This window comes from Phaenicophaeus curvirostris, chromosome 6 (assembly GCF_032191515.1).
Source record: "Phaenicophaeus curvirostris isolate KB17595 chromosome 6, BPBGC_Pcur_1.0, whole genome shotgun sequence".
Classification (NCBI taxonomy): domain Eukaryota; kingdom Metazoa; phylum Chordata; class Aves; order Cuculiformes; family Cuculidae; genus Phaenicophaeus; species Phaenicophaeus curvirostris.
The window spans coordinates 48,761,993-48,787,787 of NC_091397.1; the positions used below are offsets into that span (position 1 = coordinate 48,761,993).

Sequence of the window (25,795 nt, forward strand, 5' to 3'; positions counted from 1 at the left end):
ATCTGACCATTGTGCTCAGATGTGGACACCTCCACCAATCCTGCAGCGGTTTGTACAAATGAACAAGAAATTCTAATGTCAATTCTTAACTTGCACTGGTCCTCTGGATGATCTGTCAATGATACCTCCCTGAAACACTCATTCAGATTCTGGAATTTTGCAACTCGAAGACTTCCTGACCCAGGGGTTATATCTCATTGATTAATTAATTAATTAATAGCCTTTGACGACCTTCCCCTTACTCCTGTGCCGTATGAATACCACCACACAACTTCTAACTCCCACAAACATCATTTGTCACTCTGATCAGCAATTATCAGTGCTACAGTTATGAATTATACTAATAAATACATTATTTTATGCTGTTATTCATCGCACTGAAAAGAAAATGAAGCTGTTTGAGTTTATGAAATTCTATCACCTATCTTCAGGCATCTCCCCCCACCCAAAAATATTGTGGTCATTCAAGTTATTCCTCTATAGTCATTCCATGTCTATACTCTTCCTGGACACACCTCCCCGTTCTTTTTAGTTCTGTTACTTCCTGAATTGTGAAAGTAGATTACTTGCATCCCCTGCTCATAGATATGGGATGCATAATTTCGTTCTTGTATGGTTGTCGTAATTCTTTTAAACAATATAAAGATTTTTAAAAATGTATTTAATGTAAGGCTATTCTCATGAATGCCTGCAGAATAAATACTTACATTCTTTAACAGTTTAAAACTCCTTTCCAACAAAACAGATCTCAAGTTTTTGCTATGCAAGCATAGCTTCACAGTGAATCAGACCAAGCCTTTAAAATACATGGCTTAAAGAGTACTAAGTTTCCCCAAACCCACTTACCTTCCTAGGTACACCATTGATGTGAAGCTTCACCATGTATTTGCCACATGGATTATACTCTGGTTCTCCTTTCTTATTCTGAGGGTAAATTATGCTGTTAAAAAAAAAATAACAAAAAACTGAGGAAGTTGCGACATAAATGACTTAGCTGTACATATACTGATAACTATAAAAGTGGGATTAACACTGCCTGTTTCTGGGATTTACACTGAACATAAATATGGAATGATATGGAATGTCTAATGCAAGAGCAACTCAAGTTTAGTGAAAATGACAGTGATATTTAAATAGGTTTTATTTTTCAGGCCTGGCTCTTGCTGCAGTTCTCTGCTTAATTTAGTAACAAAAAGAACACAAGTAGCCTAATTGTTTCTCCAACAGAAGGAAGGCAAACAAATTTATCTTCCTATGAAACAAATGGTACTTTGCATATAACTGTAGTATAAATAAGTATTTGCCTGAATAACAGGTCAAACATTTGAAGAAGGAGAAGACAGTGCAGAACTCGCTGCTCTTAAAGAGAATACAAGTTCAGGTCTAATGAGTATTGGTTAAAACAAAGAGGTCCAGGAGCAATGCTCACACACTGACCTGACAATGGGCTCCTGGCAGTCTTTGTCAAACCTGTGCCAAATTTATCATGGGACACCAGTTCAGTGGAACTAAGATAGCGTTAACATTAATTCTGCAGCGAGACACAAGTTGGACCACATGTTGCACAGTAGTTGTTACAGCAAAGTAGGAAAATAAACCTATACAGCATTATAAGTAAAATGCCTATTAAAAACCAAACAAAGCCTTCCAAACTATTTATCCCTCCTGAAAGGGCATCTAAAGTTGGAGTCCAGTGTTTATATACTCATCTGTATAAAGCTGGCTTCCCTCTGAGACATGTTAAAACCACCCAAGTCCCAAGAGGATGGAGGTGAAACAAATGCTAGTTTTTACTGTGTCTATCTGTCACGTAACACACTGCAAGCCCACGGCAGAATTATCTCTGAAAAGATCTTAGAAAGAACTGCTACTTACCTTGTGATCAATTTTTTGTTATATCTTCTTTCATATGCTGCACTGATAGCTAGTGATGCCACGAAAGAACAATCTGACACTATTGTCTATTAATAAAAGAGAAACAGTGAGGACATTTATACGTAACTTAGATAGTGAAAGACAAACTGGGCATGTAGAGGGAAGAAAAATCATCGATTAGTCATTCCCTTCAAGAGGAAAAGGATTTGAACCAAGAGAAGCAAAGTTACTACTAAAAAGGCAGGAAATGTATGCTTGCTCTATATTATGTCCCTACAGATCAAATCAGTGTTAGAATTGAATGATAATCATAGGCAAGTGCAGATACCTCAGCATTCACTGATGCCTACTCCCTTCCAAAACATGCTGTGTAATATAAAACATATCCAATGGCATAATCTGTTGCTGGTTTCAGAATAGCTTGGGACATCTGCAGCTTAACACCAAACAACATTTCCACTATTCCCAGTGGGCCACTTTGCTTCTGTTCAAATCAATATTTGAAAATCTTGCCCGTCATTTTTTCCATGCAGTAAATTAAGTGAACAATTCACTGCAGAACTCACCTTGCCTTTTTCCCTACTAAACATATCACTATTTCTAGAAAAGAGGATTTTTAAATTCTCATTTTCACTTTCACTGCTAGCATACCTGTTTATTCTGCATGGAATCTGAAGTGATAATATTTACTAATTAATTCATTTAATATGATGACAGCCAAGATAAGCACTCTCATATTTAGAGATTCTTTTTTTGAACAATAAGTTCTTATATGCCCTGCAATAAACTGCTAGCTGCACACCTTTCTCTTTAGGAACAATTTACCTGTTTGATGCTGAAACTTGATACAGTATAAATCATCGTGGGGTTATTTGTTATGTCATCTGGTCGCACCCACTTGGCAAACATTGCTTTCTGTTTGGGGGATAATGGTAACTTCCCACATTTATCACTAGGTTTAAGAAAGAAAGAAGAAATATATCAACAGCCAGTTTAGAAAAAGCTTTTCATGATATATTCAGTCTTACATATGTCTAAGATGGTGCAAAATACATGCAGAACAATCACACAACTTTGTATACCGGGCTTTAAAACAACTTCAAAGGACACTACTGCCAAGTTTATGATTTTTAGGGGAAAAAAAGCAAAACTATTAAAAACAAAAAATAAACCCCAAGAGCTTCCTTCATACAGGACTGAACAGGAGAATGAAATTTCAAAAATCCATCTATACCAGCAGAATTCTAATTCTTCACTTTCTTTCATTATTAGTTCATCATATTGAAATGTTTCTTTAGTTCTGAAAATACTGAGGTTTGCCTGATTCACAAGCCTGTAGCAGAAAACTGAAAAACCTCAAACCAGCCCCAGGCATCTTTATCTATTACAGCTTTGTAATCTCAATATGCTATTAGTGCTCGTGAATGAAGGTCTTGCAGCTACACTTCACTCTTCTTTGGAATAGTCCTTTCCAGAGGAAATGGCTTTCACCTCCCTTTTACAGGTAACTGAGGCAGAGGGAGCAAAACTCATTCGCATTCAACAGAATGGACCTGAGTTGCCAGCCCAGCCCAATATTCCAAAAAGCCAAATACAGTGTCGTTCTTAAAATGCCTGAAGACATAAATGCGAAAACACCACAGAGCAGGATGAATGTAGATTAAACAGTTTAAGATCAGACTGGAAAATGGTAATATTTAAATAATCTCTGCCGGAATTATGCTTAAAAACCTACTTAAACAATTTCCAAATCTGGAAAAGAAAACACAAATACCAAGCACATGAAAGCTTTGGAAACAAAAACAAAAGCAAAGTTCAGTAGTTGAATCAAACTTACGAAAATGGCATAGGGAAGGCAAAACGTTCCCTCAGATCAACACTCATGAAAGGCACATATTCAATGCCATTAATTTTTGAAGTCTTCCTGCAAGTCATAAGAAAAAAAAACCCCATAGTTACAAACCTATTTATCTATCACCTATCAAAGACTTAAATTCCAGAAGGTAACATCAAAATTAGTTTTTAAAAAAATAACAAGACATGGTGCTTCTGAAGACACAACTGCTACTCTTGAAAATGAAACTGCTTTATTTATTTGGGCTTGAAATGTGCAGTACTTCATGGCTCAATCACTAATCCTGCAAGAACACACCTGCAGAGAAGTCACTGTGCCAGGATGGAAATGATCAACCACAAATCTCTTCATAGTTCCAGAACTGTCTAAACAGAATTTCTAAAGCCCCTTAAGCTCTCATTAATAAGTCTTAGAATAAACTGACAGCAATTAACTATTAGCAATACCTAGGTTTCATCTAAGTGAGTCAGTATTTTGGAACACTTTGCCAAACAAAAATACTGCACATGTTAAGTAGTACATTTTTGACTAAAGCATACAAACCACTAAATAGCTAAAATCATATGTAAATGTGATCATAGTTTAAGTTTCAAACAAGGAGTTAACTGAAAAGGTATGTGAAATACTTCTAAATCCAATGATGAGCTGTTAAACAACTAGAAGCTCTCTCGCAAAACTTAAAATAATCAAAACCACAAAAAAACCCCAAACCATCCAGAAAAAAACAGAAACATTCACTGCACAGACACTACAAGAAGGGAAACTGAAATTTCAGTAACGTAATTCTTAGTGTTCTGCAACTTTTTAAACGTACGTACATTTCTATCTTCATGACCATAACCTCAGTCTATTTAAATCCCTTAAAGTCATGAAGCAGACCAAATATTTTGTGACCAAGTCCTGGGAAGTGTTGAGCCCCAGCTCTCTCCCAGCCTTTTTCATTGCATGGGGAAGAGGAAGTTTGAAACACGTCTCAGATTGCTTTTTTAAAACGTATTTGATAGTTTTAATTCATAAAACCTTTAGCCTAGACTTATCTGTAGCTTATTCTATGTATAATAAAAATCAAAGCAGAAGGAACTGGATGCAACAGAAGTTGCAATCCTATAAACTACTATGCTTCCTCCATTTCCAGTGAGGAAGCAGTTGTATAATCTATAAAAACATCTTTGTACCTTGGCTTCTCAGAGCCAAACCTTTTGTGAACTCACTTGGGTTAGTATAAAAAAATAAGGGTATGAAAAATAAGCCTGGCAGTTACCAGAAATTGCTTTCCAAATACATTTTAGAAAGCATGCTCTGTGAATAAAAACGAGTAATCACCCTACCTGTTTATATACCTCATGCTTCAGCTGCTTCAATCTATCGTGTAAGATCCACAAAGGACATGAGCACAAGCGATAATATTTCAGAAAAACCTGTCTTCAACTTACCTGAGTACTTCAATCTCCTCGGCAGTGTATCTCTGACCTTGAGGTTCACTAGCCTGTACTGCTCTGATTGTCTGTGGCTTATCATTTAAGGAAAAATCAGGTCCCAGTGGGAAGAACGTTCTGACTGGCTGATTTGGTTTAGCTGCAGTTGACTTTTCCTTCTGAGATGACTTTGACATAGACTCCTTCAGTGCCTCTGCTCTAAAGCAAATAAAAATGCATTTTGTTTACAACAATTATAAAAATATAGTTATGGTTCGATTTATTCCCTTAGTTCATGTTCCTTTCCTAAGTCTGCACACTCCAAGATTCCCAGAGGGTTGGCACAAGAGCTGCTATGCTCTGCTGTCTGTGAGAAGTCCACAGGAGCTAGGTCTACACAAAATCTATACTCATTACAGTACAGAACAGACACACTGGATTGACAAGCTCAGAGACTGCACTTAGACCTGACAACAAGTACATTTACCAACAGTAGCAATACTCACCTATCCAGTGCTTGTCGAGCCAGCTGTTTCAGTTTAGACTGGAGGCCTGCTTCTGAAGTTTCAGTAGCCTTAAGTGCAAAATAAAAAAAGAAAGCTACACATCCAAAAAACCCCACAGGTTTTATAAGCTATCTATCAAATTCCACACGTATAGATTACAGAAAACAGTAGCTAGCCTTTTTTTTCCAATTCTCTTTTGAAATAAGCAAATGTTTGGGTTTTTTTCACATCTCTGCATAAAAAGCACACTAAGTAAGCAAATATCATTTTGCTGTTCTACTGAATGTTTATAGAATGGAAGTGATATTTAAAATTCTTCAGCATGTATACACAAAAAAAACTGCCAGAAAAAATAACCATATTAAAACACTATGGGCAGAAAGCAGACAAAACCAAACACTGCAAATGCTACTGAGTTAAATGTGTTCCAATTCTTTTCCCCAAATGAGAAAAAAAAATAATCATGGTAACTTAAGAAAAAATTTTGAATGTTTAATTTCATAAAATACAAACAAACAAGACTGCTTGAAAGTTAAAAATCTTGTTCTTGCACACCTAAGGCATAAAACAAGCCATGATAAGGCACCAAAACAGGTATGAAGAATACTAAATCTGATTCCCAGCTGGAAATGCAGCTGTGACAGTTTACACTCTTGTTTTCCTTACAGATGAAGCATGACTACTGCAGCTAAACAATCTGCAAGAGGCACAATATGAGGTGTAGTTTCTCCTGTGACACCCATAAGTTGTTTTCAGGTTCTAGATTTGTACCTTGACCAATTCTCCCAAGTCAGCTAGATCAACTGATGAAACAAAAGGCAAGCAACTTTCACCCCAAGAAACAAAACTAGAAACACTTTCTATAAGCAGCTCTTTTCATTTGTAAATAAATTACATTCTAGAGCTGCTGGCTGGAAAAGACTTTGAAAGATGTATGAAGGTAAGCAGTGGAGATGGAATACCAGTACACTCATCTACGAGTCAACCACAGAAGAGTAACAACGGCTACTCTCTGAGTACTTCAAGTGTAAGGAAGAAAGAAATCTCTCCACCTGAATATACTGAGGAAAAATACAGAAGCAAAGCTTCAAGATAGCAGAGTTCCTTCAATCTTCTTTCATCCTGGGAAGAAGAAGGTACTTTTTTGATCACCCTGAGGGACAATGCCTATGCTCACCTCAACAAAATAATACGCTAGTCAAGATTTAAAGAAATTTCAGCAGTATATGGACCTAACAAAATACCCAATAAAAGCCGTTGCTGATGACATAATTTCAAACTAACTTCAATATGTTTAAGCAATATTTGCATGCACTGACACAACAGCAGAGGAAAAAGAGCATGCTGCCACAGTAAATTTTACATAATAGAATGAAGATTTTTCTGCTCCAACAGCTCAAGCGGAAAAACTGGAGCAGCTACACTAACTCTTCATCTGGTTACACTGTATCACCAGGGCTTTTAAACCTACCTAAAACCAGTTTACAGAATTCTGAGAAAAGATCATTTTACTCTAGCATGTAGCAAAAGTAACATTCCCCTCCCAACAATCCACGCATATTTACATTATAAAAAGGGAAGAGAAGAGAAAGAGAAAAACAGACTTGGTGGAGTTACATTATGATGGTGAGCTCTTCCTGTAACGAGTTAGTCAAGGCAACTGGACTTAATTGAAAAAGGCAGTACCTGTAATTACATTCTCTATTTACAGAATTCCCAGTTCATCCTTACTATCAATTTCAGTCTGAATTGAATTCACTTGTAAATGCTTTAATGCTGAACACTGCGTAATCAAATATGACTTTTACTAGTTTTGGCATCAATAGACTGCAGAAAGTGTTACACACAAAAACTTCCCTTAAATTACTTCCTTTGACATAGTCAGAAAATAATATAGCTGACACATTAGCAGGTCACCTTCAGTTTTAACAGTTTCAAATTTCTGTTTTAGTGTTGCATTTGCTTCAGGGCAAAAATATACATGAAAAAAGTTCCAGAACATTTCTAGGTTTTAGCATAATCCAGTTTAGGAAAAACACATAAATCACAAGGCCCCATAAATTTACAGTGTTGAATAGCAATATAACGAAGAGTAGAAGAAACACTTAAAAAAAAAAAAAACAGTGGAAAAAGATTAAAAATAGTTTTTAACAATACAGGTACTCCATTTTTAAGCCAGCCTTTGAGGGTCAGTCACTTGTGCAAGTGGAAGAATTTCTTACCATCACATAATTCCACCAAGTTAACCTGTAGCTTAACATACTGTTTTCAAACAGAGTTCCACCGCTTCTGTGTACAGCTCTATAGCTTCTTCTGCATTGCCTTTATCATCTTCATCAAAAGCCTGGGTAACTAGGAAGTGAGCACGCTCCAAGTCCAACTGTTGTTTTGACTTCAGAGGACCTGTGTTCTGCAGCTGAACTGAATGGAAAAGAAAGCGTTTTAGCTTTCCACAGAGTCAGACATGCAAAACCTCCCTTAACATGGTACTGAAACACTAGCAATTCTAATTAGATGGATAATATCTGTCTTTTGGGTGGAAAACTTTGATAAAAACATCTTTGCAAGGAAAAGAAAACATCACCACCGTTCCCCAAAGCAGAGATACATTCTCAGGATATTTCACATGTAAAATAATGTAAATAAAATCTCTTTAATACTACGCTAAGGACAAGGATGTTTAATCAAGTAATATTCAGCATCATTTGTGATAACACATCAGCTACGGCAATATATGAGCTCCTTAGATGTCCACCTCATTTGATACCTTGATTAATGACCTGAAGGAGAAGATGGAATGCAGACTTCATCAAGGCTGCAGACCCTGCTAGTCAAAGGGACACAGACAAGCCGAAGTAACAAGTGGACAGGAACCTCAGGAAAATTTTAGGCTAGGCTGGATGGGGCCTCGGGCAGCCTGACTTAGTGGGAGGTGTCCCTGCTCATGGCAGGGAAGTTGGAATTAGATGATCTTTAAGGTCCCTTCCAACTCAAACCATTCTACAATTCTTCAAAAGTCAGCCTGGGCAAATGCTATGCCCTGTGCCTGGGACAGACAAACACCCTGCAGGGTACAGCTCTGTGGAGGAGGGCCTGGGGTCAGCTGAGACCTTATTGCTCTCTACAATTACCTGAAAGGAGGTTATAGAGAGGAGGGAGCTGGCCTCTTCTCCCAAGTGACAGGGGACAGGACAAGGGGGAATGGCCTCAAGCTCTGCCAGGGGAGGTTCAGGCTGAACATTAGGAAAAAATTTTTCATGGAAAGGGTCATTGGGCACTGGCAGAGGCTGCCCAGGGAAGTGGTTGAGTCACCATCCCTGCAGGTGTTTAAAAGATGGGTGGATGAGGTGCTCAGGGACACGGTTTAGTGGCTGATAGGAATGGTTGGACTCAATGATCCTGTGAGTCTTTTCCAACCTAGTGATCCTGTGAACTCTTTTGCCCTCTCAAAGTCAGTAATTCTACATAAATAGAATCCACTTGTTTCAAATCCATCATGCAGCTGAGGCTTAGATGCAAATTTTGATTTGTTCCTCATCAATTTTTGTTAGTATATTTAATTACTTTCTCAGGTTTGCTCTGCAGGTGTGGTTCCTAAGAAAAATTAAAAGAAAGAACAACCATTTCCAAGTCCTTAGGACGCAAGTCTTTGCTTAATTTCTGATGTATTTCAGAATTCAAAGCACTGATGTGCTCATTGTATTTGCGGTCCTTCACAAAGGACAAGAAAACTAGAATAATGAAAATCAGAGCAAACACCATTGATACATATTTCACAGCACTGAAAGCTTTCCACTCAATTAATTTAAGCAGAGGTTTAATTAGAAATCTCCTTACCCACCTGCTGAATGGAGAGCTTGAACTCTCTCCAAGTACTCAGTTATTTTTTCTTGAATATTTTCCAAGTTAGAACCTGCCATCCCAGCATAAATCAAGGCTTGTGCAGCTTCCTAGAGTGAAAAAAAATTGAGACAAAGTTAATGTTTACTGCCTAGAAAATTAGTCTCCATAAACTGAGGGCCTACAACAGCAGCCATGAGTTACATAAAAGTAAGCTTCTGCATCTACAGAAAGACTTAGCTGCTGCAGGGAAATTCTGCTGGAAAGAACAAGTTTCAAGTCATAAGTGATATCACATTAAATTTCTAATACATGGGCCAACCTATAGGGCTATAAAACACCTTTTGACATTATGTAAGGCCAAATCTTGGGTTTGTCTGTATAGTAACATAGAATTCGGAAATTTTAAGTAAAAATTTTCAAGCATGCACCAAAATCAGTTAAGTAAGAAGAGGAGGCTGAGGGGTGACCTCATTGCTCTCTACAACTACCTGAAAGGATGTTGTAGAGAGGAGGGTGCTGGCCTCTTCTCCCAAGTGACAGGGGACAGGACAAGAGGGAATGGCCTCAAGCTCCGCCAGGGGAGGTTTAGGCTAGACGTTAGGAAAAAATTCTTTACAGAAAGGGTCATTGGGCACTGGAACAGGCTGCCCAGGGAGGTGGTTGAGTCACCTTCCCTGGAGGTGTTTAAGGCACGGGTAGACGAGGTGCTGAGGGATATGGTTTAGTGTTTGGTAGGAACGGTTGGACTCGGTGATCCGGTGGGTCTCTTCCAACCTGGTTATTCTGTGATTCTGTGATTCTGTAAGCTCTCAAGTCACAAACAGCCTTTTATTTTTACAGCTGCAGGTTTAAGGTTAGGGGAAGAAAAAGCGCTACTTCCATGTTATTGGCATTTAATCTGATAATAATGAAAGGAAACCAATATAAAAGCTTTGCAAAATCAAATGCACAAAATTTTGGTTTAGGAAGTCTCTTATTTTAATATTACATAAAGCTATCAAACCTGGAAAGTCTCCAAATTTAAAGCTTTCTAGCTCCACAAACTTTGGATTTTTTAAATGCTTTTGTGTACACAAAACACTGGATGTCGATGAAAGTCTACTTCCAGGAAGCAGCGCAGGCCTCCAGCTCAGAAGCACAGTACGTTATTCCTATTAAAGCTTTTCCTATCTTGCACAAGTCTTGTAAGTAAATAAAATCCTTCCATTGCGTAAGTCATTTATCCATTCACTAAATTTATGAAAAATATGCAATGTTTGGCAAGGTTGTAATAAACAGTCAGAGCTGACAAAGTCTCAGAAGCATATGGAGAACTGAGATTTGTCACTCACAAATATGAGGACAAAATCCTTACTTTGTACTTATTATTGGCATGGAACACCCCCCCCGCCCCCTTCTGTGGCAGCGTTCATCTTCCCAGCAGCCACAGAAGAGACAAGGCAGCAGTCGTGTAGCAGGCCAAGTATGTAGGACACAGAACAATAACTAGGGAGCTACTCCACAAAGATGGTGCTCAGCATGTTCGCTCTGCATAGGGCAAGCACAGAGCTGTGGCCAGAGGGTCTCCTGCGTGATTTATGGACGTGATTTTTGTCAAGCTTAGCAGTTTGCTCACATACACATCTGCCTAGTTTTCCTAAGGTTAAAACCAGTACTGATACAGCCTGTACTTGTATCTGTTTTCACTGACATGCTCACAGATATACTGAGAAATATACTGTAATAAAGTAGTACTGCGCACAGCTGTCAGACCACGTGCACACACTGTTTTTACACTCTGTGTTTATCAGTATTATTATAGGTAACTAAATTCTGCATCTATATACTTCACATATATATGGTTAGCTCACCCTACATTAACAATCAGATTAAAAAAAGCCAAACAAACATACACCTCCTCTGATCTTCCACACTTACACGCATTGGCCACCAAGACAATTACACTATGCTTTCTACACATTTGAAAGTCACCTAGTACTCATTAAGGAAAAGCCAACTACAGAGCTGTTGGCAAGCTATGGAAGAGAATTACTTTGCCAGGATAATGGGATACTTGGAATAATCACTGCAACAGGTGTATACATAGGCTCAAAGAAATCCCTTCTTGCAGGTAAGAATTAAAGCCAGTGAGAGAACTTTAATGCAACTTTGCAAAACATAAATCCAACAAAACGAGACAACTTACACTGGTAGAAAAATGCACAATGGTTGCACAAGAATCTACTAAATATCAGTAGCAAGTCCAGAGATATGGAGCAAGACACTGAATCAACCTCATCACACCCTCGGTTCCACCACCCTGAAGCTGTACTGAAATAATAAGTTCAGCTCCCCAACAGGAAAAATGCTCACGTGTAGTTAAAAACACACCACAGGCATCTTGTGATGTGCTGATCTTGATCACTGTTGAGCATCTTTTATTTCACCGGGCACCTTTCTACATATAGGTGACTGATTATACAACAGAGCCGTTTCCAGCTGTGATACGGCCACTTGCAGAGTTCTCCAGAGGGGTTAGCACCTACATCTCTGACATAAAACTGAAGTGTTTTTCAAGTCCTGGTAGGAGAGAGGCCAGGAATGGAAGCGAAGAACCAGCAGGGCAGAGAGGCTTTTACCAAGGTTCTGGCTTCACTTCCCAGAATCACCAAAGGGGATACATCTCCAGTAGATGGGAGAAGTGTCCACACCTGCTTTCCAAGTGCCACAGGTGCCAAGTACAACCCCTAAGCCCACAGTAAACAGTGGCGCACAGGCAGTACTTGCGTTACTGAAAATGCCAGCAAATCAACTCGGACTCATTTTGGAGTTTTAGAAAGCAAGGACCCTTTAATCAGGCCTGGACAACGTGAGGGATTGTGCAGCAACACAAGAGCTGCTTACAGAATATTTTTCCCCACTTACATGTACATGTATACATTTTCCTAGAAATCTTATGCATGTTCTGTTACTTTCCAAGGACTGATATTAATCAGAGAATCATAAGGTTCGAAAAGACCTTAGACATCATCAACTCCAACCGTACTTGTGCACTACTAAATCATGTCCCCAAGCATGTCATCTACCATCTTTTAAACACTTCCTGGGATGGTGACTCAATCACCTCCCTGGGCAGCCTGTGCCAGTGCTTGATAACCCTTTCTGTGAAGAAATTTTCCCTAATGTCTAATCTAAACTTCCCCTGACACAGCTTAAGGCCATTTCCTCCTGTCCTATCACCTGGGAGAAGAGACCAACACCCACCTCTCTGCAACTTCCTTTTAGGTGGTTGTAGAGAGCAATAAGGTCTCCTCTCAGCCTCAACAACCCCAGTTTAATATTATTATGAACTTCACAAGAGTCAAATTTCTCACTAATTTAGAGCTTTGCAGACAACTCTGCCTGACCTTGCCTTTGAGATAGGGAAAGACTGCAAACAGGTTACAGAAGACAACTCCATCCAGCACAGATCATACTTAAAACAAGACATTATCATCTCGAAAAGAGTGAAGAGCTTAACAGTGTCTGGAAAAACACTTCTTGAAAAAAATCCCACATGCGCTTTAAGAAAAAACATACAATCAGAAGGACATTCTAACTTTCAGGAAATACAGTTCTTTAGCTTAAATAGAAACATTTCACTTTTTTGTAATACTATTTTTAGTAATACTACTTTTTGTATCACTTGCTCCCACCTAAAAATAAAAGGCAGGGAAAACACATTGCGCAACCTGCCCTGGAAGGATGACGGGAGGGAGAGGGGGGAAGAGGGGAGGGACAGGGGAGGGAGGGAGGGGGGAAAAGGGGGAAAAAAGGGGGGGAAAAGGGGGGGGAAAGGGGGGGGAGGAAAAAGGGGGAAAAGGGGAGGGGGAGGAAAAAGGGGGAAAAGGGGAGGGGGCAAAGGGAAAAAAGGGGAAAAGGGGAGGGGGAGGAAAAAGGGGGAAAAGGGGAGGGGGAGGAAAAAGGGGGAAAAGGGGAGGGGGAGGAAAAAGGGGGAAAAGGGGAGGGGGCAAAGGGAAAAAAGGGGAAAAGGGGAGGGGGAGGAAAAAGGGGGAAAAGGGGAGGGGGAGGAAAAAGGGGGAAAAGGGGAGGGGGCAAGGGGGAAAAGGGGGAAAAGGGGAGGGGGTGATGGGGAGCGGAGAAAGGGGAGAGGGAGGGGGGAGGAGGAGGAAGGAAGGGGAAGAAGCAGCTGCCCGCCCCGCACCTTGTAGTAGAAGGCCGCTTCCTGGTAGCGCCCGCTTTGGTCCCGCTGCACTGCCAGCTGCGCGAATTTCACCGCATCGAGCTCCAGCGCGGTGGCGTCCATGGCCGGTGCCTTCTCGGTGCCGGCACCGGCCCTGCTCCCCCCGCCTCCCTCTCCCTCTCTCTCCCCGCGCCGCTCCCCAAGGCCCCGCCCCCATCCCCGCCGCCCCGGGGCCGCCGCGGTGCGCACGCGCGAAAGGCGGGGTGGGCGTGGTTTGCGGGGAGGTGGGCGTGGCTTGTCGATAAGTGGGCGTGGTTTATGGAGACAAGGTGTTCCCCTAGAAGTGGGCGTGGCTTCCACAGAGTGGGCGGGGTTACAGGGGACGGGCGGGGCTATACATAGGTAGGCGGGGCTTGTGATGCTTGTAGCAATATAAAAATACTACGGGTTGTAGTAGAGAGAGAAACAGAAGGTTTCTTCAAGTCTCACCCCTTGATGTGTGAAGACTTTGTGAGTGTATTGAAGTGAAATTTTGAGTCAGTTGAATTGCTTTGCTGGGAATAAGGTTTCCCTCCTTAGGGACCGGTGGGGGAGGCTAATATACCAGTGTTTGATGATCAAAGGTCCAGCTGGAATCTTTAGTCTTAGAAAAAAAATTGTTGAATGCTATTTTCTCTGCTAAGTGTAACATGACAGGTGTGATAACGGTAGAGTCAGTACAGTAGAAAGGTGAATTGTAATTCCTATGTTGTTTTTCACTTTTTTATGTTGACGTGGGACCAGGAAAGTTACTCTGTGAACCAAAAGGCATCCAGCATGCTGTTTGTAATTTAGTTCAGTTTCTTGCTGTGACTCAGCTCCTTTGACTTTTCTTTTATCGCACTCACTATCTACTGAATGCTCATTTTCTTCCGAGTGAATGGAAGAAATAAATATACGTATATGCAACAGTGTCTTAATAAAAGCTAGATTCTCACTTAACACCAATTATTTTTTTTCCCATGTGCTGCATTATACACCTAGGAAGTGCTCTGAAGCAAACTTGACACCTAAGCATTGATATTTTCTCACTAATATTAATTTTCCATGTTATTCTGTAAAACTGCCGAAAGTAATCAAAATAATGAACTTAGCCCTAGCTAGTTTTCTAAGTTTCAAGGACAGAAGGTGTCCAAAACAGATGCTTAAATGCATCTCTTTCATCTGCTGAAGAACATCTTTGTAAAGAAAATGGTATTATTTGCAGGCCAGCAAATTTTTACCAGAAGCAGCTCCTAATGGGTTATATTTGCTGATTTTTTTTCTTTTTGAAGAAAAATAGTAAATAATTCAGACTGTGTGTATTGAGGGGGATGGGGGCTTTTTTTAAGGTGCTGTTTACATTCTCATTTTCAATCAAAAGCTTTTAATTAGCATGAATAATGTTGTTTCCAAGTGACTGGAATTTAATCAAGCAAGTCTTTTACTGAAACAGCTTGTTATACTGGAAGATTTGTACTTCCAAGGAATTACACATTGAAAGCTTTATACACATTCCTCACTGTGATGGGTTGGCTTCAGCTAGCAGCTGAGATTGCACACTGCCACCCCCACCACAGGACAGGACTTGGGGAGGAACTGGGAAACGAGTAAGAATAGGAGTGAGAAAACGTATAGGTCAAAATAAGGACAAGGAAATCATTCACTGTTGTTGGCAAAACAGACTCCAGTTGGTGAATTTAAATTCATTTATTGCCCATTAGCATAAATGTTTAATTACTGATTTGGGCACTGGAAAACAAAGATAACAAACATTTAAATACTTTGGAAAAACACTTCTCTTTCCCTTGTTCTAGGTTTAACCTCACTCCAGACACCTCTCCTCCCGCCTTGTTATTGATGCATTAGGACAGTCACTGAGGTGATGGCTGACACAGGAGTCAGATGTCAGTGTGTTGTGCTTTATTTTTGTTGTTCCTCATTTCTCTTTTCTTCTGTTGCTCCTTTCTGGTTATTTCTTTGCTGTGCTCTGGTGTTGGTCCTCCACCACCTGTGATTCCCTTGGGGGCATAAATGCTCCAACATGACATGTAGTCTCTTTGGGGCTGCACCTGCGCCTCCTGCTCTGACCTTGTACCCTACATCAGTTCTCATAGTCGTAGTTTTTTCTGCCCTTTCTTAAAACCGTTTTAATAGAGTCCATTGTCAAGCCAGATGTGTCTGACACAGGGCAGCCCTATAGCTCTTCTCACAGAGGCTACCCCTGCAGCCCCATCACTGCTACCAAAACATCAAAAATTACCACAACAAGGTTTGGCTTCACCTATGTCAAAACCCAAGAGTTTAAAGATAAAGCAGAATGTATAGCCTTAAATTTTTGAATATTTTTTTCACTGTTAAAGATGTAGAGGTATTACTTATTACACTTACTGGCTTGAAATATCTAAATTTTATTTTATCTGTAGTAGGATGCAAACTTAATCAAATGGGAATATGGTTTATTAGCTCAATGTGTGTTCTTCTGGACACTGCACACACCTTCAGATCAAGACCTTAAAGACATGATGAAGATTTAATTTGCTGGAGGGAAAATGTAATGATGCAGGAATGGCATGGAAGGACATGGTTAAGGGCAGCTGAGTTCTCACCTTAAGCCTGAGTTTGATCCCTTCAAAATAATCACATAAAAATTGCATTGGACTCAAAACCTAGCCTCAAAACCAGCAAAGTCAACCTGCCTGTTGCTCCCTGCCCCCAGTTTGGTTCTGTCTGTGAAGTACCTCAATGTGTCCAGCAATATAGGCAAAAAGAAACCAGGATCCCAAGAGACGTAGTTAAAAGCTTTGCTATTCATCATAAGAAAATCAATTATACAGTATTTTTCGATTGTGCTTTGAGTTAATTAAGAAATAAAGACTCATCTTGCATTTAATTATGAAAGGGTGTACAGATGCACTGTTTTGGTAGACTGGAATGAGTTTAGTCATAGAACTCAGTTATAACTGGGTGTTTTAATAAATTTATTTTATGAGGACATATTGATGGTATTAATACAGAGTGTTAATTCACCTCTTCCTGACTTCTGCGATACAGATATAAAGCTTCTTGTAATGTTATCCATGTGATGGCTTCAATCCTCTGAAACTACTAGACTGGCTGCTTGAAACAGATAGCCACGCCAGTGGGACTGCCTGTATGGGGTCCAGAGCAGCTCCCACCACCCCAGCAGCATCACTGGGGCTGCCCCGTGAGCAGGGGGGATGGGGGCAACGTCTCTGTGTCGAGGGGGCAACCAAGGAGCCTTACTGCCTCTTTTAGAAGCTCCTCGTCAGCCACGGCAAGGTCACCATCCAGGTCCCCAATGCCTTCTTTGTCAGGGGCAGCAGAGTAGCTGGAGGGTACATAACTGGCTGTGGGGATGTTGCTGCCTGGGGCTGTCCCCGCAGGGCTGTCTGTGCTGGATATGTCACTCTGTGCAGATTGGCCCTGGACGTACTGGCAGCGGTGGAAGGATGTTGTTGGCAGCACCGGGGGAGCTGGGGCTATGGCTCTCCCATCTCTGCCAGTTTCAACATGGTCCCCAGGCATGGGGTCACTGCTGAGACCATCGTTGCTTGCCCCCACTGTGTTCCCCGGGTAACCAAAGAGCCTGAAGGCCTCTTCGAGAAGCTCCTCTTCAGATGCTGTAATATCATTGTTGGGATCCACAAGGACTTGGTTGTGGGAGGCAACAGAGGAGCTGGGGGGGGCACCACTGCCAGGGGGGATGTTGCTGCCCTGGGGCACCCAAGTGGTGGGTGTGGTCATGCTGGAGATGTTTCTTTGTGTGGTTTGTCCCTTGATGTGCTGGTGGCTTTGGATGGATGTCATCAGCAGCACTGGAGGGTCCTGGGCCACCACTCTCCTCTTTTTTTTTGTGGGTGGGAGGTGTTTGGGTTGGCCCTCGGGGGTCCCTGTGACTGTCCAGACAAGAGGAGTCTCACAGCCTCCAGGGATCCACAGGACACCACCTGGCAGAGAAGTGATGTTGCACCCATGGGTGGCTATGGCTGATGGAGGCACGTTGGTGCTGGTCCACTGGAAGCCCTGGGAGTCGATGAAGCAGTTGTATGGAGCTGTCTGCAGCCCTGTGTGGGTGAGAAGGAGCCATGCTTGGCTGGGGGACCCTCCAGGGACACCTGCCAAGCAGGGTCCCATTGCCAAACTCCCCCAGATTTGTGCGAGGCAAGTGGCACTTGCAAATCAGGGAGGAGACACACTTCTAGGAGATGAAATAAGAGAGATGGCCCCAGGTAAATGGCTGATTCTCTAGAAATTCAATTTAGTTGCATGCAACACCCAATGATGCTCGCCCTGACTTGCCCAAGCCCTGCACTACATGTGCCAGGGTGACAGGGATGGTGGGGTTGCTGGGAATGCCCAGGCGTAGGGAATGCTAAAGGTACTGAAGGTGCTGGGCAATCAGAAGTCACAGGGGTGCCATACCTGCTGGTGGTGCCTGGAGTTGCTGTGGGGCATGGGCTGCCACTTGCACTGGGGCTGCCAAGTTTGTGGACAAGGGCTGCTGCTGTCTGAGCAGTTGCCACTGCATGCCTGAGCCTGGAAGAGAGACAGCAGCCATGGAGGTCAGCTTTAGAGGTCTTCAAAAGCCTTTAAAAGTCATCTAGTGCATGTGTCCTGCAGCAAGCTGGGACATCATTCTTACAGGTCCCCTTTAAGTCTTGTAGGGCCACAAAAAGTCCCCCATCGCTACTGTCCCCTGGCTCTAGGCCTGGCACGTGCAGTGATTGTGGCTAGGGTGCTCCTCGTGGGGAGAGCTGCTGTGCCAGTGTGATGGCGTGGCAAATCAGGGACAAGACTGGCCTCTGGGAGGTGAAGTAGGAGAGATGGCCCCGAGTCACTGGCAAATTCTCTGGAAATGCCAATTAAATGCAAACACAACACGCGGGTGAGGGCAGAGATGCTCACCCTGATTTCCCAAGCCCTGTGCCGTATCTGCTAGGGAGACAGGGGTGGTGAGGTTGCTGGGAATGCCACAGGGTAGATAGTGCTGAAAGTACCAAAGGTGCCGGGTGTCCAGAAAAGGCAGAGGTGCCACAGTGCCATACCTGCTGGTGGTGCCTGGAGTTGCTGCGGGGCATGGGCTGCCACATTCACCGGTGTTGCAAAGGCTGTGGGCAAGGGCTGCTGCTGTCTGGGCAGTTGCCACAGCATGGCTGAGCCTGGTACAGAGGCAGGAGGCATGGAGGTCATCTTTAGAAGTCTTTAAAAGATCGTTCAAAACTTTAAAATGTCATCTATTGCAAGCTGCCCTGGGGCACTTGCATCTGCAGTACCAGATTAAAACCATTACCCCTTGTCCTATCGCATCGGGCCCTACTAAAATGTTTGTCAGTATCATTCTTATGGTCCCCCTTTAATCTTTGGAAGTCGTCAATAAGGCTCTCATTGCTGACGTCCCCTGGCTCTGCTCCAGGCACATGGGGTGCTCGTGGCTGGGGTGCTCCTTGTGGGATGAGCTGTGGTGCCGGTGGGAAGGGGTTGCAAACTTGGGTGGAGACTCACTTCCAGGATGTGAAAGAGGAAAGACGGCCCCAAGTGAATGGCAAATTGTCTGGAAATGCTGGGCACGCCTCAGCCAGGTGAGGGCAGGGATGCCAGATGTGGCTTCCTGAATCCCCACGTCTTATCTGTTGGGGGACAGGAGCAGTGGGAGTTCCCCAGACTTGGGGATGCTGCAGCGCTGAAGGTGTGAGAGCAGACTGGGGTTCCATACCTGCTGGTGGTGCCTGGTGTTCCTGCAGGCCCTGGACTGCCACTTGAACTGGTGGTACAAAGGCTGTGGGCAAGGGCTGCTGCTGTGCAGGCGGTTGCCACGGCATGGCTGAGCCTGGAAGAGAGACAGGAGCCATGGCTGGTTGTCACCTCCGCTCTTGTCCCCAAGAGCTTTCCCAGGTTGCATAGCTTGGGGTTGCTCCCTACCTTGAGTGTATGAGGTATTTTGTATCACCAGGTTCTGAAGTGTCTGGGGACGCGTGGTGGCCCACGGTCCATGCATTGCAAGCTGCCGTGGTGGCTGTGCCATGGTGCCTTGTGGCTGCTGGTTGCTAAGGACTCTTTGGCATCTCCCAGGGCAGCATGTGGGGTCTCCCCACACTCTGCCTGTCCCAATAGCGGGAGGGAGAGGGTTCAGGAGGGCTGGGTTGTCCCACTGTGTGGAAGAGAGAGATGTGCTGGTACAGCTCTTCCAGTCAGCAGTGATGTGGTTGAGAGGCTTTGGGTGAGGACGCAGGGGGCAGAAACGAGGGCAGATATAGGGGTTTGTGCCTGCTAGCCATCACCCAGCCAGGATGCCAGCTCTGAGTGCTTATTCTGTTGGCCATGATGCGAAATCTCTGGATGAGTAGCCCTTCTCCTTTTTGGGGATTTAAATTCCCAGACACAAGTTGGGAATGCCAAGGGTTCTGTGGCTTGCTGCTGTGGGAAATTCCAGATGTTTGTGGCAGTGAACCTCTAGTCGCAAGTACTTGAGGAGGCACATAGGAAAGGTGTCTTGCTAGTCTTGCTAGTAGTGAAGAGAGGAGGACTCATGGGAGATGGGATGGTTTTGGCTGCAGTGCTTGTGAAATGGCTGAGTTTCAAGTTATTAGTGTCATAAGAGAAAAGGGCAACAGAGCTGCTACCCTGGACTTGTAGAGAGCAAACGTTATACTCATCAGGGAGGTCCTTATTGGAGTCCCCAGGCAATCTGGTGTTGAGGGCTTAGGAGCCAGCCAGTACTGGCCAGTCTTTCAAAAGCCCCTTTGCAAAGGTGGAGAACGGGTACTTCCCCTGTGTCAGAAGTCAAGCAAGCAGGGCAGAAGCATGGCTTGACTGAACAGAGAACTCCTTTCAGAGCTCCAGAGGAAAAGGGAATTGTGGGATCTCTGGAAGCAAGGTCAGGCTTGGTGGGACGATGAGAGAACTGTGTCTCGCATATGCAAGGAGAAGGCCCAAAAGGCCAAAGCTCAGTTAGAGGTGAAAGTGGCCAATGCTGTTCCACCCCAGGGAACTGAAGGGGCTTTCAGATGTTATTGGCAGACTCCTCTTGATTACCTAGCAAAGGTCTTGGAAGCCGGGGGGAAGTTCCTGTAGACTGGAAGCTAGCAAACATGGTTTCTGTTGACAGGAAGGATGTGAGGGAATCCCAAAATGATGGAATATTTTGTGTTGGAAGAGATCTTAAATAGTCATCTGCTGCAACCCCCCTGCAGTGAGCAGGGACATCAAGCAGTACAGCAGGCTGCTCAGAGCTGTGTCCAATCTGACCTTGACTGTTTGCAGGGGTGGGGCTTCTACTAGCACTCAGGGAAATGTGTTTCAGAGCTTCAGCCCCTCCCTCATTGTAAAGAAGGTCTTCCATGTATCCAGTGTAACTCTACCCTCCTTTCAGATTTAAAACATTACCCCTTATCCTATTGCACCAGGCCCTGCTAAAAAGTTTGTCTGTATCATTCTTATGGTCCCCCTTTAATCTTTGGAAGTCGTCAATAAGGCTCTCATTGCTGACATCCCCTGGCTCTGCTCCAGGCACATGGGGTGCTCGTGGCTGGGGTGCTCCTTGTGGGATGAGCTGTGGTGCCGGTGGGAAGGGGTTGCAAACTTGGGTGGAGACTCACTTCCAGGATGTGAAAGAGGAAAGACGGCCCCAAGTGAATGGCAAATTGTCTGGAAATGCTGGGCACGCCTCAGCCAGGTGAGGGCAGGGGTGCCAGCTGTGGCTTCCTGAATCCCCACGTCTTATCTGTTGGGGGACAGGAGCAGTGGGAGTTCCCCAGACTTGGGGATGCTGCAGCGCTGAAGGTGTGAGAGCAGACTGGGGTTCCATACCTGCTGGTGGTGCCTGGTGTTCCTGCAGGCCCTGGACTGCCACTTGCACTGGTGGTACAAAGGCTGTGGGCAAGGGCTGCTGCTGTGCAGGCGGTTGCCACGGCATGGCTGAGCCTGGAAGAGAGACAGGAGCCATGGCTGGTTGTCACCTCTGCTCTTGTCCCCAAGAGCTTTCCCAGGTTGCATAGCTTGGGGTTGCTCCCTACCTTGAGTATATAAGGTATTTTGTATCACCGGGTTCTGAAGTGTCTGGGGACACGTGGTGGCCCGGGGTCCATGCATTGCAAGCTGCCATGGTGGCTGCGCCATGGTGCCTTGTGGCTGCTGGTTGCTAAGGACTCTTTGACATCTCCCAGGGCAGCATGTGGGGTCTCCCCACACTCTGCCCCACCCCAACAGGGAGAGGGAGAGGGTTCAGGAGGGCTGGGTTGTCCCCAGCCCCTACTGGCAGCTGTCAGGGACAGGTTCAAATGGCCTTGGCTATAAAGTCTTAGTCCTTTCCCAGAGCTGAGCTATCCTTGGGATGATTTTGACCTGGTGGAACACCTTTCATGCTGGGAATACTGGGATCTAAAGGACAGTGTGCTTCGAGGGGTGGGCAGGGCAGGTCTGCTGTGCACTCCTTATTTGGCTCAGTGGTGATCCTGGTCTTACAGACTCACGTTCTATCTGTAGGCTCTTTTCCCACAGATTGCTGAAATATTTTATGAGTCCTTGTTCTCAGCATGTTTGTCCAGAATTACACAGCAATGTGAAGAATCCCATGCATGCTCCCCACTCCTTCTTTTCCAATATGCTTCAGTTTTGATTAATTCTAGAGAAGGTTTCATTTGAAAAAATAGAAAATAGACTCCAAGAGGACCAACTGCCATATTTCCATTAGCTTCAAGATTGATCCAGCTTTTACTGAAACTGGTTTTGATAAAAACTGGTTTCTGTGCCTTAAAAGTCAGTTCCAAATATGAAGAAATTCTTCCAATACTTTGCTTTGGGATGTTGCAGAGGTGGCCACAGACACAGTTGTGGTATAAATCTTCCAACACAACAGTTACCAAGGCTTTGAGTCAAAATAGATTAAAAATAAGTCTTGAAAGATGTAAAGTACAGGCTGTATTCACGTTACTTTTTCTTTTAATAAGCAGGGTTATTTTTACCCTTGTGTTACTCTCAGAGCTTTTTGGGCAACTGCTTCCATATCATTCATCTGTCTGTCTTCATAACTGTGTGAAAGAAAGCCTTCTTCTGGAGGATTTGAAACATGTTCTGTCAGAGTTTGTCTGATGTTTTCAAAGAAAAGACTGGAGGAATTTCTCTGTTTAGAGATTATATTGAAATCAAAACAAGAAGCCAGAATTCCTGAAATAGTAATTTCTATGTGCTTTGTCATGTTAAGCTACCTGTGGTGAGTTGAAGCAAGGACAAAGTGATCCTTCATAGCTGTATTTTAAAAATAAGTGCTGAGCTCTGCCAGCATGACTCAGGGCTGTGCTGCAGGAGCCAGAGGTGCTGACTTTTTGCCAGGGATCCCAATGGCTGTGGCTGTCCCTCTGGGCTATGCTCAAGGCTGGCACATTCCCTGCTGCAGCTGGTGCAGGCATGATTGTCTCAGCTCAGTCAGGGCAAAGCACTTGGATGCAGAGAAGGGAAATCAATATATGTCTTGCAGAGAGTTTGACCCTGTGTGGAAGGAATGCGGTGTTTGGGTTACCTGTCACAAGACGTAACAGCGCAGTGTGGGGATGCCTAAGTAGCAGAGCAGGAGGTAGAATGTGCAGCTCAAGGAGTGACCATGTCGCAGGGAGGACCCAGGAAACTACAGGCCTGTGAGTCTGACCTCAGTGCCAGGGAAAGTCATGGAGCAGGTGATCTTGAGTGCTATCATGAAGCACATGCAAGAGAACTGGGTGATCAGGCCCAGTCAACACGGGTTCACAAAAGGCAGGTCTTGCCAGACTAACCTGATCGCCTTCTATGACAAAGTGACTCGGCTGCTGGATGAGGGAAAGGCTGTGGATGTGTCTTCCTGGACTTCATTAAAGCCTTTGACACAGTTTCTCACAGCATTCTGCTTGGGAAACTGTCAGCCTCTGGCCTGGACAGGCGCACACTCTCCTGGGTGGAAAACTGGTTGGCTGGCCGGGCCCAGAGAGTGGTGGGAAATGGTGTGAAATCCAGCTGGAGGCCAGTGACAAGTGGGGTTCCCCAGGGCTCAGTGCTGGGTCCAGCCCTGTTCAATGTCTTTATCAATGACCTGGATGAAGGCATCGAGTGCACCCTGAGCAAGTTTGCGGACGACACTAAGCTGGGTGGAAGTGTGGATCTGCTGGAGGGTCGGGAGGCTCTGCAAAGGGATCTGAACAGGCTGGACCGCTGGGCTGAGACCAGTGGCATGAGGTTTAACAAGGCCAAATGCCGGGTCCTGCACTTGGGGCACAACAACCCTGTGCAGTGCTACAGACTAGGAGAAGTCTGTCTAGAAAGCTGCCTGGAGGAGAGGGCCCTGGGGGTGTTGGTTGACAGCGACTGAACATGAGCCAGCAGTGTGCCCAGGTGGCCAAGAAGGCCAATGGTATCTTGGCTTGTATCAGAAACAGCGTGGCCAGCAGGTCCAGGGAGGTTATTCTCCCCCTGTACTCAGCACTGGTGAGACTGCTCCTCGAATCCTGTGTTCAGCTCTGGGCCCCTCACCACAAGAAGGATGTTGAGGCTCTGGAGTGAGTCCAGAGAAGAGCAACAAAGCTGGTAAGGGGGCTGGAGAGCAGGTCTTACGAGGAGCGGCTGAGAGAGCTGGGGTTGTTTAGCCTGGAGAAGAGGAGGCTGAGGGGAGACCTCATTGCTCTCTACAACTACCTGAAAGGAGGTTGTAGAGAGGAGGGTGCTGGCCTCTTCTCCCAAGTGACAGGGGACAGGACAAGAGGGAATGGCCTCAAGCTCTGCCAGGGGAGGTTTAGGCTGGACATTAGGAAGAAATTCTTCACAGAAAGGGTCATTGGGCACTGGAACAGGCTGCCCAGGGAGGTGGTTGATTCACCTTCCCTGGAGATGTTTAAGGGACGGGTGGACGAGGTGCTAAGCGGCATGGTTTAGTGTTTGATTGGAATGGTTGGACTCGATGATGCGGTGGGTCTCATCCAACCTGGTTATTCTATGATTCTATGATTCTATGATTCTATGATTCTATGATTATGAGCAGAGCAAGAAGACTACTGAGTCGAAGAAATCTACAACAAACACTCTGTCTGCCTTGTGCAGGGTTGCTTGTTAAAACTGTTCCATTGTATGTCAAATTCCAAAACCATCCTGTAGTGCCAGAAGTGCTGAGTAAATAAAACTATGTGGTTTCAGCCTTTGGTACCATGACAAGTGATACACTGTCCCAGAAAGGTTTGTTTATGTGATAGGTAAAGCTTCAGTGGAGACAAGTTCTCTTGATGTTGGGTACTATTTCAATAAAGAACAGAGAAGGGTGGTACCTGTTGAAGGAACTTGAGGTTTACACTCTGCTTTCTAACTATCAGTGTTTCAGGGCTTTTAAGTTATCTGTGCTAATCAAGAATAATGTCTTTTCAACTTGCTTTTCCAATAACCATCATCGTATATTAGATCGTTATTACTCATTAAGCAATAATGATTGTGAAAAAGGAGTCTCAATTATATTAATCTTGGAGAAAGGTTGCTGTTTCTTAGTGTTTTTAGTATGTTTTGCTTTTGTGGTAATGTTGTGGATGGAGATGATGTCGTCAGGTAAAGTTTCAAATTTTGTGTTTTGAAATGGAAAACCATGAAAAGATGTGCTAGTTTTAGAGATATAAGCGTATTTAAAAAAAAAAAAAGAAAAAAGAAAAAGAATCTTAATTCTAGACTACTTAATTTTCTCTTCCCCTCTCCTCTATGCTTTGGGACAGCCTGGGGAGTTTGTGGGAACAAACGCCTGGGAAAGCAATGAAACTGTTGATCCTGAAATTTAAAGCTAGCTTATACAAAGTGACAAAAGTCTCTGTGTTTCAAGTGAACGTGAAAGTCTGCAGTTCATGCTAAGCTCACGGTTTACCTGTACATCTTTGTCACGTACAAAATGACATTCTGTGAATTTCTTACAGCTTCAAAATAGGATCATAGCTGTAATTAATTGCAGCAGCCACCTACAAAATTTCCTGGATGTACTAGGGGTTTGGCCTTGGAAACAAAAATGCTGAACCTTTTTCCACTCTTACTAAAATAAGAATGCACACAGAAAACAGTTACTAGAAACCTTTAGTTTTACTGTAGACTTTTAATATCCACATTTCAA

General features: G+C 43.8%; 1 protein-coding gene across 5 annotated transcripts in view; it reads right to left on the reverse strand.

Annotated features, from left to right (window-relative positions):
• The window catches only part of CAPN7 (calpain 7), a 34,431-nt gene extending 20,614 nt beyond the window's left edge, over window positions 1–13,817 (reverse strand). For 3 of the 5 annotated variants that reach the window (XR_011337678.1, XM_069860108.1, XM_069860105.1), the window contains exons 1-9: window positions 13,678–13,817; window positions 9,493–9,601; window positions 7,915–8,072; window positions 5,652–5,719; window positions 5,164–5,364; window positions 3,713–3,799; window positions 2,701–2,827; window positions 1,876–1,961; window positions 847–940 (exon numbers count right to left, since the gene is read on the reverse strand). Coding sequence is in view for 4 of the 5 variants with exons in the window: in XM_069860108.1 (XP_069716209.1) it covers window positions 847–940; window positions 1,876–1,961; window positions 2,701–2,827; window positions 3,713–3,799; window positions 5,164–5,364; window positions 5,652–5,719; window positions 7,915–8,072; window positions 9,493–9,601; window positions 13,678–13,779 (1,032 nt within the window). In the remaining variant the exon portion in view is untranslated. Of the gene's footprint in view, window positions 1–846; window positions 941–1,875; window positions 1,962–2,700; window positions 2,828–3,712; window positions 3,800–5,163; window positions 5,365–5,651; window positions 5,720–7,873; window positions 8,073–9,492; window positions 9,602–13,677 lie in introns of those variants that run through there. The other 2 variants (XM_069860106.1, XM_069860107.1) reach the window with 2 other exon arrangements.
• Window positions 13,818–25,795: the final 11,978 nt, after the last annotated feature.